Here is a 16953-nt window from a genome sequence, read left to right as displayed (position 1 = left end):
AAACTACGAACAAGACAACACTCCTCAATGATCAGAATACTAAAATGTAAGCTTTAAGAATAATTTTACAGGAAAGCCATATGTGGTAAATTTCTCTATTTTCACTATAAGTGAAATTAAAACTGCCTAGTTAGTGAATAATTGTACCTTAAGATTAGATGGTTCCTCTGAAGATTTAGACATATATTTATTTCAATTTATATAGTCATATGTTCTCTCCAAAAACTAAATTTGAAAACCATTGCAATCTCCTTAAAAAGTTTTAAGAAGTTCTTGTCATTAGCTCAGTTTAATATGTAGTACTTTTTTGGTTTTGGGTGCTTTTTGACTTTATAATCAGTGCTGCCCTCTACAACACCTAAAGTTTAAAAAGGGTAAAAAAATTCTTATACAACTAATTTTTATTCATGATAATGATCTGTTGCAAACATACACTGTGCATTCAGCCAAAACAAGTCATGATATGCAAAGAACTAAAATTATCCTCTAAACTGTATCCTACTACAACTAAATCTACCCCATTACAAACTTATAATGTACCTTCCATTCATATTTATGCTTTAAAACTGTAACTTGCTGAAATATGAAAGTTTTTAGATTAACATCCCTTTATGTTTATATCAAATCCTATAATGTATACTGCACAAAATTGAAATCCTGAACTGTATACTGCACACAATTAAAATCCTGAACTGTATACTGCACAAAATTGTTTACAACACTATTTCACACAATAATACATTACAATGGTGATTGATTCCAGACCAGAATAAATTCAAATTTGAAATATATATAAAATCATAATGCAAAGATATTATAGACTTACAGATGTTATATCATGGTGTACCTAAAAAGTATTTAAAGTCATTTTGTTGTATTGTTTAGTAAGATTAAAAAAGAGAACAATTTCTACTTGCTTAATAGTTTATCAGTAAGATAGTAACTGTGATGACCTTTAAATATGTAGCCATATAGATTTTAGATGCTATTACATTTGCTTGCTGGAGTTTGACATCAATATTTCCAAAACACCAAACATAATCAGTCTCAAAGCATAATATATAGGTTTTGTGTTCAAGGAAAGAAAATGGTGTATTATGGGAAAAGAAAAGAATGTATAGGATCAATGTCCTTTATTCCATCATAGGGAGTAGGTAAAGTGTTAAAATTTCAAAATTTTCTGAGAAATGAGCCTAATGCAAAGCTTAAACACACTGGCTGAAGCATAAAGAGCAGGAATCAACAAAACTGTGCTGTACAATAAGAGTAATGTAGATGCAAACACATGCTTTTTACTTTCTTTCCACTTAGAAGTTATGATATTTATATGTTATTCTTATTTATGGTCAAAGTCACACAACTCCTGCAAAAATTGTCAAAACTAAACGGATGTTACAGTTTGGCCAACAACACATGATGACAAATAATCCTACCTAATATAGAAGTTTTCCAGCATTTTTTTTCAGGAGTAGTTTTCACTAGGTGCATTATGTAACAATAGCACAATTACTCCAACAAAGTGACAAATCAAAATGGCTGTATGGTCCAGCACAAATCATAACAAACCATTCTATCATGAATGAAAGCTGACTGGCAAATGGGCTCAAAGGAGTATAGTGTGTTATGAATAGACAAAGACAACTGCATCAGAAGAAATTCATATGTAACATATAGATATAATAGGCTTAAAACTAAAATTTGCTTTACCTAAGAAATGATGTGATACAATATGATTGATATACTAAAGAAAAAACAAAAATTTTGAATTTTCTTTTAAAAGTTTTGAATTGTATCTGTGTCAGTGTGTATGTAAGTAACTAAATGAAATTGGTATAACATAAAAGATTATTAACTCATATTAATTGAGGAACAGAAAATATCCATAATTTCACACACTTGGTGTTACTTTGGTGAAAGCACAAGGACAAATCATTTCATATGTTGTTGCTTTCTTTCTCTCTCTCTCCAAAACACCCTCTCAAAAACAATATTTGAAGATTTCATGTACATAAAAAAAGAGTAGGTAATATTTGGTTGTGCAGTACATTAATTAGTGACTGTAAGCTTAAGTAAGTTTCATCAGCATGTAAACAGTAGTTATTTCTACACCATTTTAGACATATAAATTTATTGTTTATTTTGAATGTTTGTGTTTCTTTTTTAAATATAATTTCTTAATTCTATACAACTGCATACTCAACAATTAACTTTCATTAAAATTCTTTTAGAAGTTATTGGGATGCATTAACAGTAATAATATACAGCTAATCATATTTGGAAGCAAAATAATATGAAATTATTTCTTTGTATGCTCCTTTTTTAATTACTATCAAAAAGATCAAAACTGGACAAGGATTGTAAAAATACAAAAGTAATTCCAATATAATCAAAATAAACTACATAAATTTTTGAGCCTGTCTAAATGTTACCTTGGGTATGAGACTCAGTCACTATGAGTTGAGAGACATAATTTAGTGTTAAAACATGGGGGTGAATTTAATATAATGCCAACACAATAAGGTATGCTTCTGAAACAACCACTGTTTATTGCTATAGTAATACTAGTGTGGGATAACTGGTGATATTTCAATGTGAAATTACTAATGGTTATCAAGTACCAATTTTCATTGATTTCAAGAATGCAGTGAGTGAATTCTTACATAAAAAACCTAAATATCTACCAAACTGATCCAAATAAAGTTTTAGAATAATTTCAGATAGAAAAAAGTCTTTACCCCCAAAACAAAGAAAATTCTGAAACATGAAATTATGTCTGACGTAGTGATTACTTTATTTTCCCACTCTCAACTGGTTATGCAAAGCCTTAAAAATCCCCACTCACTTGTTTATCAATGACAACTGGTATCTGTAGAAGATTATCAAGAATAAGGTAAAAAATATATGTAAAAATAACAAACATCTGCTACTTACAACATTCACAGACTAAAAATGGAAAATAAATGGACATCTTTATACCTAATTAGAGGCTTCAAGAATAATACATTGCTCACCTGGCATATACCCATTTTTCTGAATTAACTGGTGAAATTTATCACACACCTCCTTTATGTAAAAATATTGTTAAAAATTTCATGGAAAGAACAGACATACAAGTGTGAAACATTATATGCCCCTCATTCCATGATAGGGTATAAAATGAATTTATATAGGAAATATGGCTAAAAAATGCTTAATCATCATACTTTTGAGGCTATCAACTTTTTCTAAAAGAAAGAGTAAACAGAAAAAATGTTTATATATCTAAATTTGCATATTTTAGATTGTTAATATTGGTATTTAGGCATGATATTAGAAGGTACAATTTTATGCCTTCCTGGTCCTTTTCCTTTGGTAACAATAGATTCTTCAATTGCAGTGTTTAGTGTTTCACATGGTCTAATTATAGTGATGGTGGCCATATTGCTTGATCTACATGATTATCTGAATGTTTAGGCTACTGTTGTCCAATAGACTCGTAATAAAGCCAATATAAAAGCCAAAAAGCTCAAAATTAGCTCCTTTTAAATTAGTGGAAGGTTTAATAATCATAATTATAGTTGTTTGGCAAAGTAACTAAAATGACCATTAAATGTTAACCTTTGACCAATAATAAATTTGAAACTTCCTGGAATATTTCATATGGTCATGTTCTACCTTATAAAATTTAAACCAAGCTTCCAGCAAGACAACAGGACAAATGTGCAAAGCAAATAACTGGAAAAGGACACCTTTCCCCCAATATATAAATAAAATTAAAAAAAAAAGATAGTTATCAAGGCACACTACTCATAAAGCTTTGAAATATTTACATTATTCTATTTATAAAGTTTCTGTGTAAAGATTGAAGAAGTTTTTAAAATAAAACTGGAAATAAAAAGGTAATGCTATTAAAAATACTATCTCTGACATAGCCAACAAAAGCATAAGTTAATGAAAAAATGTGCTTCCCTTAGTGAAAATGAATGAACAAACCCTTCTAAGCCATAATGTGGTAAACTGAATAGTGCCAAAACCCTATCATAACTGGTAAAGGATAAACCAATGCAAATCTAAAATGCATCTACATCAATGCCCAAACCAAAGCAGTAAATTCCATACCAAAGTTTTTATTTTCATGTCTTCTTCTACTTCAACCGATTGGTCAGCTAATGAGCAAGAATCATATTTAAATGGTTAGAACAGAAATTTTCATGTGACAACTACACCATTAATAGGTATTCCACTGTGCAAATAATTGATTTTGCTTTTTCTGTATTCAACAATAATGACAATCAGATAACAATAATGACAATCAGATAACAACACAGATCCTCTGTCCATGCTTCAAGGATCTGACAACACTCCATTCTCCTTTCTCTTCTGGTAATTATTACATCAGCCAATGAAATTTCTGCCTCCAATCTTTGTAAGATGTGTATTATTGTGGATCCAGAAAGGTCTTTAAAACACAAAGTAGAATGGATCGTTGTCAGATCATTGTAAGCTTAGCATGCACAGAAGATCTGTACTTAAATCAGATTGCAATAAGCAGGAATTTGTAGACAATTCACATCTGAGAATCATTTCTACAACAGACAATATAAACTTTAAAATTTACAGGAAAATATTCATGAGAAATTATTCGTATTTACTTTTGTTACAGTCTATTCTATCTTACCATGTATCATGTTATCATATGCAAGTGATGATGGTGTGACTGGAGTTGAGGCCCTTGATCTTTTACTGAAGTAAAAAATAATATTGCACAGATGATACAGGTAGATCAATAATCATTTTTATCTATTTTTACTTAAAATAAAAAAAAATGGTATAATTAGCTTTGGTTATCTTGTAGTAGCATGGTAATTTTAATCACATACAAATATTCAATTTGATATTATCATGCCAAGAAGTATAAAATGTTAGATTAATTGATAATGACAAGACTATATGCTGCAAATTCTGTGAAGCAACTAGGGCATAAAAAATTCGTAAGGGTTCCATGGAACCCTGTGTCTTGCCTGTGATGGATGCTGTTAGTATAAAAGTGTAATGTTGACCTAAAAAATGAGTCCATTTATCAGTAAAATACAGAATTCATGAAAAAAATCAAACTTTCTTTTATTTTAGAAGCTATTTCTTGGTTTTGAAGGTTAGTTTCAGTCCAAGTTTCATAAAATCCATGAAGGTTTACAAATTTATCATGTCAAAAAAATTCTATCCCAGATTGTCTGTAAATGTTAATTGTAAAAAACTAAGTCCATGCCAAAGTTTTATAAAATTGTATGAAGGTTTGACAAAGTTATTGATGTGTAACAAACTTTAACCCCAGACTGTATATACTTGTTAACTGTAAAAAAAACTAAGTCCATATATCAGTAAAATATGGAAAAATGAAAATAATTTTTTCAAAATTTAGCTCTGGATACTGTATTTTAGTCATTAACAAGCTTCTGTCCAAATTTCATAAAATTCCATGAAGGTTTGACAAAATTATTGATGATTGAAAAACTTTAACTTCAAACTGAGCCTGAATGTTAACTGTAATAAGTCCATTTATCAGTAAAATACGGAAAAATGAAAATGAATATTTTCAAAATTTCGCTCTGGTTACTGTCTTTTGGTCATAAACAAGTTTATAAAATCCCATGAAGGTTTGACAAAGTTATTAATGACTGAAAAACTTGAACCTCAGACTAAATCTGAATGTTAAATGTAAAAAAAAAAATAATGCGTTCACTTGTCAGTAAAATACGGAAAAACAAAAATAAATATTTTCAAAATTTTGCTCTGGATACTGTATTTTGGTCATAAACAAGCACAAGTCCAAGTTCCCTTAAATTCCATGAAGGTTTGACAAAGTAATTGATGTCTAAAAAATTTTAACCGCAGACTGAACCTAAATGATGAAGCCCCCGACACCAACAACAGAATCTATGATTGCTATGTCTCACTTCCGCGACATAAATGTCACAGGCTTGACAAAAATGAAAATATAGCACAATCACAATTTGAAAAGAAACAGTATTATTGTTAACTAATTATAATTATAAGGTTATTTTCTAATTAAAATCAGACACATACTAAGTCCTATTGGCAACAGCTGACTTTGGCCTTTGAAAATTATCCGGTAATCCATCTTTCCATCCAGGTACATGTGAATTTCGAGGTCGTTGTGACATCTTTTCCCAGTGAAGGTCACGTCCTCCAGCCAACCATTCAGTTCCTGCTCTGACCTGTAGAACAGCACTTTTAGGTCTGTGATGAGGAGGTATTCCACGGTTTGCGGGAGAAGATGGTCTTTGAGGAGGGGGCGACTTTCTTCTTCCTGTAAAAAAGAATTTACAAAAACAAAAAGCTTATACAGAAATACTGACTTAAAGCATGATAATTTTTAATTACAGATGAAATTAAAAGAAATGCAACAGCTTGTTTCCATTTCTTCTGATCAATGTAAAGGATTTATTAAATGGCAAAAGCAGCTGATATGATTCGGTAAATACAGATAATCACATCTTGAAATGAATATACATTTGTAACATTGAACAAAGATTCATCTAGACAATTTGAAAATGGTTAATTATTATAATTCATTATACATGAATGAATGAATACATAAATTTTTACCTGTATATACTAGTGACATTTTAAAGAAAAATACAACTGCAAAAAGCTTTCATGAGTGGTTGGACAGGGAGTCCCTGATTCCACCTTCCATACACCCCCAACTACCAATTCCCTTCCAACTTTCTCCCAGACAAAAACCGGTTAAAATTTTTTCCCCAAGATATACCTATTTTTACTCAACCTCCTCTCCCTGTTTCTACCCCCAGACTCCTGTTTCCCTTGCCTCTGACTTCAGCTTCCCTCCCCTCATTCTAATGTTACGATACCCATGTTTAATATTAATGATTAATACTTCAACAATTGAAGGACTGTATTCAGGTCATTCTGGTTTTCCAAATGTGTGATATTTTCCTGGAACTAAAATGACCTTACCTTTGCTATAGTTTTCATTTGATTAAAATTGTATTAGATCTTTATATAATCTTTTATGGTTGGAATTTTTTCCCTAGCACAGACTCACTTTTCCAGTTATAAAAGTGACATAAGGGGTGATTACAGTTAAAACAAGCCCCATTTAGACACCATGTTTTTAACTATAAGATCTTCTGTAATAATATTGGTGGATATATTTGTCAGTCATAAGTCTTACAAGTTTCACCATTTTACAAGAAAGTTTATGGCAATAAGCTTTTTGTAGGATTTTTCAAAATATTTCTCATGGAGTCTTATGTTACATTTATTTTTTTAGTTACAGTTGCAGTAATGTTTGATGATTATACAGAAAAGTGGTATACTACATTTCATACTTATATAATTAAGCAGAAAACACATTTGAAAGTTACAGAGAGGAAATGATTTCTGTACATATGCGCAGGGGTGTCTAAATTGAACTAAATTTTTGACCATGATTTTCAATTTACGGTTTTCTTCTGTGCATGAGACACACCTTCTATTATATTGCTGACTAATCATGCCAAGCTTCAGCACCACTATACAAGGTGTTTTAAAGTTAAAAAACAGAAACATTTTTTGTACATATGTAAAATGGTGCCTAATTTGAACTAAGCTTTTGACCATGACTTTCAATGTCTGGTTTTCTTCATTGTATGTGACACACCTTCTAGTAGTATTGAATAATGATATCAAATTTGATTATTGAACTCAGAGGTTTCAAGTTATAAGAGGAAACAATATGTGAACAACATAAAGACAATCTAATTACTATAGGCCTCCTGATGATTAATCAAAAAAGATCTAATTATTTTGATTTTTTTTTTCATTTTTTCAGGCACTGGCACAGACAACCACATGTCTGCCATTAACTTATTTATATTAAATTTCTACCAGCCATAACAGTGTAAAACTAATGTGTGTCATCTCATTAGATTAAAAGTTTTCCAAAGAAACCAACTATGTCATCAACTACAACAAGACCCACACCTCAAAACATGTATTGTTTACATTAAAGAAACAACAATACTCAACTCAAAAGAGAAGTGTTGTTGTGATAGTTTAAAACTGCCTTTCTTGACTTTTTTTTTATCAAAACACACACAACACACATTTAATAGTATTTTAAGGAATTTTAACAGGTAAAGGGAATATTAAGAAATATGTCTGGAAAGGGAACATACAATATTTCACAGGATTTACTATTAAGAGTAATAATTATTCGAAACTTAAAAAACAAAAGTCAAAAGCAGAATAGATATAAATGTGGAATTAAAATCTTATCAAGTGCATATCCAAAACCTGGTCCCACTTCCGTGATATTATTCTCACACATCTTACCAGATCTGCCACGGAATCCTAGCGCTGGCATGATCACTAATATTATAAAATAATTTTCATTCTATTTTACTAACACATAACATCTATAATAGAACCTAGTATTCTGTAGTTAAAGGTTGACAATATATACTTTTTTTGAACAACAATAGACCCTTTCATGGTAACAGTGACCATACAAAAATTTTATTTCTAAAGAAGAGATAAATTTTACATACATTAATTTTCATATTTTCTCATGACTTTGTCAACAATTTTCAATCATCAAATTGATTTCCATTGACTGTAAAATATTTTCTGCAAATATTTTAACAGGAAGACAGTTAAAGAGTATGCAAGTCATTGTGCCATGCATGTTATAATGCAATGCAAAAATTAAAACAGATGAAGTGCATTTAAAATGGAAAACAAAGTAGGCATTTAAAATGGAAAACAAAGTAGGCAGTGTGTCTGTCTAGATGGTGACTCATCCGTATCAAAATATAAAAAATTCCACTAATCTGTGAATGTTGCTATTTACCCCATTACACAATATTTTGAAGTACTATCAGTGATGTTAAAGGTTATATCACTATCATAACTGTATACTAATCACTCAGGAACAAAATGTAGGTCATAATGATCAAAATGGTTTATGCGTGTAGTACCGTACTGTGTAAGAGAAATGATATGGTGAAATTTCATCATATAAGGTTTCAAATAACTAAGCTAGATACATTTAGGCATGAAAGTAGTTCACTGTAAAACTTAATGTTATATGAATGTGCTGTACAAGAAAGGAACATAAATTTCCTATTTATAAAATATCCAAACATATGATTTAATATGAGAGTTAATAATCTCAGATGAGATGTTCATTTTATATTGAAGACTATTCCTGTATTTTCCTGTAATTGATCAAAACTTTCAGATTGTAACAAATGGTGTATGGATAAAAGACTATATCAGAATGAACATTTACTTGCAGGATCCAAATTTTCACTGATTTCATCGATTGCTTATCAAAACCAAAAAATTTAATACACAAAACATTGCTTATTTTCAAATGATATGTAATGTGCAAAAATTGAAACTGTTAATTCAGAAACAAGCAAACGATTAAACTTAGAATCTAAGAAAAAACACCAATTTCAATCTAATATAAAAATTTTCTTAAACAGAAGATAAATGATGAATTTACTTATTGCTCAAGTGCTATCTAATAATACCTACTTCATATTGTGTGTATGAAATGAGTGTATATTATTAACTCTTGTGTACATGTCACGCATGTATTACTTACCACTAGGAGCAGGTGTTGCTACTATACTCAATACAACGTCTATATAATATATAGGTTAAATAATTAGTTCAACAATGCAATTCTTGCAGGCACATACAATTTGAAATCAATGGTTTTTACTTTACTGCTAGCACAGTGTTGTCAGTTCGATTTCAGTTTTTCGAAGATATATAAACGCTGAAATGTTTCGCCTGTTATACTTATCATTGAATTCATGCTGAAAGTCTGTAATATGAAGGTTTTACAACAAGTATCACATAAACTTAACATTATCAATGTTCTATGAAAATGAGGTCACAGTCAGATGAACCATGCCAGACAAACATGTGCACCTTACAATCATTCCATATAACAAATATATTGACCAATGAACCATAAAAAAGATGTCAAGGTCATGTGTAACCTGCCAGACGGACATGTACACCCGACAATCATTCCATACACCAAATATAGTGGCCCTATTGCTTAAAGTATCTGAGAAATAGATCAAAACAACAAAAACTAAACATTGTCCAATGAACCATGAAATTGAGGTCAAGGTCAAATGAAACATGTCAGTCGGACATGTTCACCTTACAACCGTTCCATACAACAAATATAGTTGACCTACTGCTTATGGTATCTGAGATACCGACTTGACCACGTAACTTTAAACTTGATCACTGATCCATGGAATAAGGTCAAGGTCAGATTAACCCTATCTGAGGGACATGGAGACGTTGCAAGGAACCCATATACCAAATATAGTTATCCTATTACTCATAATAAGTGAGTATTTCACTTAACCAAAATGCTGTAATTTTTTTTCAAGCAGTCACTGAACCATGAAAATGAGGTCAAGGACATATAACAGACTGAAACTTCGTAACATAAGGTATCTGCGCACAAGGTATGAAGCTTTCAGGTCTTCTACCTTCTGAAATATAAAGCTTTAAAAAAATAGTTTACGCGTCACTGCCGCCGGATTGTAATACCAAAGTCTCGCATTCTGCGACTTTCGTCGCAGGCAAGACAAAGAATACAACATATATCACCAAATAAATATAATTTATATCAAATTATGTATCCTTTATTAAGATCAACCAATTTGATGCCAACAGCCGATACTTAAAAAGGTGAATACCTTTTACAGCTTAACAAAGGGTTTAATTAACCATGTATTAGATTTCAAGATACCTGTTGAAGGTGCAGTAGTATTAGGACGTGCTGTGACATTCTGTTTCCATACATCTGTTCTCTGTTGCTGGTAAGATGTAGAAAAGCTATTTTCTGTTGACCCTGTCGACTGTCTTATAGGGTGTGCCACAATATACTTGTAAGCATCAACTGCTGAAAATGGTCTTGTTCCAGTAACAGGCTTACTACTAAAAAAAATAAAACACATTTGATAGTTTTATGTGTGCCATCATGATTTGGTTACCCATTAAAAAGCATCTGTGTGACATGAATATCTTCCACTTGTCATAGCCACAATCCCATCCTCTTTTCCTCAATTATGACATCCTGGAATGAAACAAATCACCAGATTTTTCCTTGAGATGAACAAATCTACAGGTGACACATGTAAAGCAGGAACTATAGCACCTAAGATCATCTCTTTTATTGATTGATTGATTTTTGGTGTTTTAACGCCACTTTTAAGCACCGCTTTTGGGCTATTTCGTGGCGGCCAGTTTTTATTGGTGGAGGAAGCCGGAGTGCCCTGAGAAAACCACAGACCTTCGATAGGAAAACTGACAATCCTAGTCAATTAAGATTGGAGTCGAGTGCACCCGCACGAGCGGTGTTCGAACTCACAACCTCAGTGTTGACTGGCTAGTGATTACAGTAGTAACTACTTAGACCACTCAGCCACGGAGGCCCCTCATCTCTTTTAGACTCTCATAGATTGTCAGTGCCCATGATTATCACCACTTATTTCGACTAACCACTGGCATTTATTGTTATTCTTAAAGTTCTAATCTAAATTTCAAAATTCTATCCTCATAAGCGGATTCTTTTTTTTTAGCCATGGCGTTGTCAGTTTATTTTCTACTTATGAGTTTGAATGTCCCTTTGGTATCTTTCTTTTATGCAGCTGAACTGAAAAATAGACTAAATACTAAAATATTAGAATTATAGACAACAAGAAAGCCTTTTTGTACCATAAGATATTAAACCAAAAGGGTTGTACTCTTATTGAACAATTATATCAGGATACAATTATTTAACTTGAAACTATTGTGTGATTGATTGCTTGGTTGGTGTTTAATGCTACTTTCAGCACTATTGTGCTTTTTCATGTCGGTCAGTTTTTATTGCTGGAGGAAGCCGGGGTCCCTGAAAAGAATCATGACCTTCAGCTGGAAAACTGACAATTATGTGATCAAGGTTTTGAGATTCAAATTCACATGTACATGCAGTTGTTCAAAATACTATTACTCATTATTTGATAACTACAATATATTTTTTTACATTTTTCCTTGTACAAATTGCTCCTTACCTTTAAATTCTATATATAACTTAATATCATAATGCTATCAATGCTTGAAGTTGAAGCTAGGAGATGTTTTCATTTAACTGTAAGATATGAGCTGATAAAGTCTGTAAGTGTAGAAGACCTTCTACAAACTGCCAAGATGAAGAACAGCAATAAAACACTACTGATTATTTTGATTATATCCTATTATTTCATGGGATTATTGTTGTTTCATGAACATATATCCCATATCCTTTCTTTACTAAGAAAGAAGTATTATTACCCTGAAATCATGAATGCTGCCTTTCCTCTGCTGGATTGTTGTGGATGAGTACCATCTGGTGACATCGCCTCAGTTGGTGGGATACTGCTTGGTCTTGTGTATGTAACTTCCTTCGATGGAGTTTTCACTTCTTTACTCTTTACCTCTTCCTTTATATCAGCTGATGATGGAATTTGAATCTGTAAAGTGGGAGCACTTGTACTTTCCCGTGCTGAATAAGTTGTCTTTATTTCTCTCTGTGTATTTTTGGATTTATCATATTTCTCTTTAAAAGTTTTTGGTTCTTTGTTTTCTTTGTTAGATAACTGTTCATTAGTGGCATTTTCTGTTGAATTATGTACTAAATTTTCTTCTGATCCTATCTTTTCCTTATCCCTGTAAATACAAGAACTTAAATTCCCAAAAAACAACTCATGCATTTTAATAAAGGACAACTAAAATATAACTCTGTAATTATCAACTTGAAAACAATGACAAACAGTTATTTGGAAATGTTTTGATGCTATAAATTCATAAATTTTTGCAACGTTTTTATTACTGCAATAATTGTAACGGGATAAGTTTTGCCACAATTAAAAACTCACATCTTTAATTTTGAGAGCAAAAATTATATTTGTATACAGCATTAAAATAATTAATCTTGCTTTTTTGTCAATTTTTCAACATGTACAATAAGTGAGGTGATAAGTCAACATTTTTTTTTCTACTTTCCATGTGTTTCCCAATTGTTACTAAAACAGTGGTTAAATGATTTACAGTATTGAATTCGGATAATAATATCTTCTTTCCATCAAGGTTTTTTCCCTTCAGACTTGCACCTTGCCAAATTTTCCCCAAAAATCATGTTAAGGTCACTGCATATGTGAAAGCTGCTAGTGAATTAGAGAATGAGAAATCCACAATTCAATAGCAGTACATTTCCTGAAGATTTGAATAAAACAAAGGATTTTTCTTTAAAAGAAAGTTTATCTACATGTGTACATAATAAAAACAAGAATGTGTCCATAGTACACGGATGCCCCACTCACACTATCATTTTCTATGGTCAGTGGATTGTGAAATTGGGGTCAAAACTCTAATTTGACATTAAAATTAGAAAGATCATATCATAGGAAACACGTGTACTAAGTTTCAAGTTGATTGGACTTCAACTTCATCCCCAAAAACTTTAACCTGAAGCGGGACAGACGAACAGACGAAAGAATGGACGCACAGACCAGAAAACATAATTAATGCCCCTACTACTATCGTAGGTGGGGCATAAAAACCTAGTCATTATCTAGAACAATTTCCTTTCTTTGATAAATATGAAGAATTATATGACTTTAAATCTGTATTTAAATTCAGTTTCAATCCAAATTTTGTGGTCATTTTAAAGAGATTCTGTTTTAGTCAATTAATCAAATTTCATGCTATAACTGTGGTCTCTTATTGAAAGTGCTGATACTAAAACATCCTCAGCTTATTTTTGTCTATTCTAAAGGGTTTCTACCATGCAATGATGTTAAAATAAGGTTTTGAAATTTAATTATTGCATCTTACAATATGTCTAAAATATTTTCCCAAAATCTTACTTTTTCTCCTCCTTTTCTTCATGCTTATGATCATGATGGTGATGTGCATGGTGGTCTTCTGGTGAGGATTTAATATTCTGAAAATAAGCAAAAATTTGGTAAAATTTCATTACTACATGCAGACATTTGCTATCACTAATATATATTTTTTAATACCTGTATTCTTTAAATCCCTGATAATCAATATGCATAAATCATTTGATAGTAAAATCTTCTTTTATTCCTCAATATAAAGAAGAGTACATTTCTTCAAGGTAATAACCACCTCAGGCTTGTTTCTAGTTATAGTGCTTATTCATATGTTCCTGTATCTTTGTTATTCATGCTCAAGTTTTGTGTATTAAAGCCTTATGATGAGTGATTTTATCTGATGATATCAGATTTGATCCAGATCAAGTGATCTTGTACGTTTCAAACGTTTGCTTAACTCGTCCCAAAATTTGTGTTTATACCTTATCTACCAGTGAGTATTTTTAATCATTTCCACAGGCAGAAAAACTGATTAACTTATTTCCCTTTGATATTACCCGATAAGCAATTGCTGCAGAAAAAAATATCCAAATTACAAATACACAATAAATTTCTGTTAAAAATCATAGCAATAAATTATTGACCAACAAAACATAGATTAGAACTAATTATTTATTAAATGTTAGAGTCAAACCTTTTTAAACCATTGCCTTACATTTATCTTATTTCACAAGAGTGCACACACTGAAATGTCTCGCCTGCTTTTCTACCATTGATTTTATGTTGATAGCCCTAAATTTTAAAGTTTTACTACAAGTATCACATTAACTTATCATGATCCAAGAAAATGAGGTCAAGGTCAGATAAACCAAGCCAGAAATACATGTACACCTTACAATCATTCCAAACATTGAATATAGTTGACCTATTGATTATAGTAAACAAGAAACAAACCAAATCATGAAAACTTTATATTGACCAATGAACCATGAATATGAGGTCAAGGTCAGATGAACCCTGACAGACACACATGTACACTTTACAATCATTCCATGGATCAAATATATAATTGAGTATCAAATATAGTATCTAAGAAACAAGCTTAACCACAAAAACTTATGATTTGTTTTATGCTGATAGTCCTAAATATTAAGTTCTACCACATTTACCACATGAAAATGAGGTCAAGGACAGATAAACCAAGTCATACAGACCTGTACACCTTACAATCATTACATACACCAAATATAGTTGGCTTATAGCTTACAGTATCTTAGAAAAGGACCTAACTACTGAAACTTAACATTATTCAATGAACCATGAAAATGAGGTCAAGGTCAGATGATACCTGCCAGACAGACATATAAACATTACAATCATTCCATACACCAAACATAGTTGACCTATTACTTATAGTTTAAAAAAAACAGACCAAAACACAAAAACTTAACATTGAGCAATGAACCCTGAAAATGAGGTCAAGGTAAAAAAAAAAAACCTGCCAGACTGACATCATCATCACATGTACATCATTAAATATTTCCATACACCAAATACAGCTGACCTATTGCATACAGTATTAGAAAAATAGACCAAAACACAAAAAACTTAACTTTAATCATTGAACCACGAAAATGAGGTCAAGGTGAGATGACAACTGCCAGTTGGACACCTTACAATCATTCCATACACAAAATATAGTAGACCTATTGCCTATAGTATCTGAGATATATACTTGACCATGAAAACTTAACCTTTTTCACTGATCCATGAAATGAGGTTGAGGTCTAAGTGAAAACTGTCTGATAGGCATGAGGACATATGGTTATCCTATTACTCATAATAAGAGAGAAATTAACATTACAATAAAATGCTTCGCTGGGGCGCAGCTTGATACGACCGCAGAGGTCGAACCCTGAACAGTTGGGGCAAGTACGGACACAACATTCAAGCTTGATACAGCTCTGAATTTGGATTTTTATTAAATATTTGACACAGCATAGGTTTCTGACACAGAAAGAATGTGGTCTAAGAACTTGAATTTTTTTAATTTACCTATTATGGTCCAATGTCCAAAATCAAAATACATGGTTAGATTCAGCATATCAAAGAACCCCATATATTCAATTTTTGTTAAAATCAAACAAAGTTTAATTTTGGACCCCAACTTGGACCAACTTGAAAACTGGGCCCATAATCAAAAATCTAAACACATGTTTAGATTCAGCATATCAAAGAACCCCAAGAATTCAATTTTTGTTAAAATCAAACTAAGTTTAATTTTGGACCCTTTGGACCTCAATGAAGACCAATTTAAAAAACGGGACCCAAATTAAAAATCTAAAAACACGGTTAGATTTGGCATATCAAAGAACCCCAATAATTCAATTTTTGATGAAATCAAACAAAGTTTAATTTTGGACCCTTTTGACCTCAATATGAACAAATTTGATAGCGGGGCCCACAAATAAAAAATCTAAATACATGGTTAGATTCAGCATATCAAAGAACCTCATATATTCAATTTTTGTTGAAATCAAACAAAGTTTAATTTTGGACCCAAATTTGGACCAACTTGAAAACTGGGCCCATAATCAAAAATCTAAATACATGTTTAGATTCAGCATATCAAAGAACCCCATATATTCAATTTTTGTTGAAATCAAACAAAGTTTAAATACTGGACCCTATCTTGGACCAACTTGAAAACTGGGCCCATAATCAAATCTAAAGACATGTTTAGATTCAGCATATCAAAGAACCCCAAGAATTCAATATTTGTTAAAATCAAACTAAGTTTAATTTTGGACCCTTTGGACCTTAATGTAGACCAATTTAAAAAACAGGACCCAAAATTAAAAATTTAAATACACGGTTAGATTTGGAATATCAAAGAACCCCAATAATTCAATTTTTGATGAAATCAAACAAAGTTTAATTTTGGACCCTTTTGACCTCAATATGAACCAATTTGATAACGAGGTCCACAAATAAAAATTCTAATTACATGGTTAGATTCAGCATATCAAAGAACCCCATATATTCAATTTTT

The 16953-nt window shown here is 31.3% G+C and overlaps 1 protein-coding gene and 1 long non-coding RNA gene across 11 annotated transcripts in view; one reads left to right on the top strand and one right to left on the bottom strand.

The window, feature by feature from the left end:
* Positions 1–16953, top strand: part of LOC127710138 (uncharacterized) — a 304241-nt gene that overhangs the window by 159293 nt on the left and 127995 nt on the right. The window lies entirely within an intron of this gene.
* Positions 1–16953, bottom strand: part of LOC127709512 (uncharacterized) — a 217648-nt gene that overhangs the window by 116903 nt on the left and 83792 nt on the right. For 6 of the 10 annotated variants that reach the window (XR_007985696.1, XR_007985698.1, XR_007985697.1 and 3 more), the window contains 7 exons: positions 13932–14008; positions 12358–12732; positions 10793–10980; positions 9617–9655; positions 8338–8373; positions 6064–6307; positions 4658–4722 (listed from right to left, as the gene is read on the bottom strand). Coding sequence is in view for 6 of the 10 variants with exons in the window: in XM_052215120.1 (XP_052071080.1) it covers positions 4658–4722; positions 6064–6307; positions 8338–8373; positions 9617–9655; positions 10793–10980; positions 12358–12732; positions 13932–14008 (1024 nt within the window). In the remaining 4 variants the exon portion in view is untranslated. Of the gene's footprint in view, positions 1–4098; positions 4146–4657; positions 4723–6063; positions 6308–8337; positions 8374–9616; positions 9656–10792; positions 10981–12357; positions 12733–13931; positions 14009–16953 lie in introns of all 10 variants that reach the window. The other 4 variants (XM_052215164.1, XM_052215136.1, XM_052215143.1 and 1 more) reach the window with 4 other exon arrangements.

This window comes from Mytilus californianus, unplaced genomic scaffold (assembly GCF_021869535.1).
Source record: "Mytilus californianus isolate M0D057914Y unplaced genomic scaffold, xbMytCali1.0.p SCAF_1, whole genome shotgun sequence".
NCBI classification, from domain to species: Eukaryota; Metazoa; Mollusca; class Bivalvia; order Mytilida; family Mytilidae; genus Mytilus; species Mytilus californianus.
Note: the sequence above shows the minus strand (reverse complement) of the source record. Positions and strands in the feature narration are given on the sequence as shown.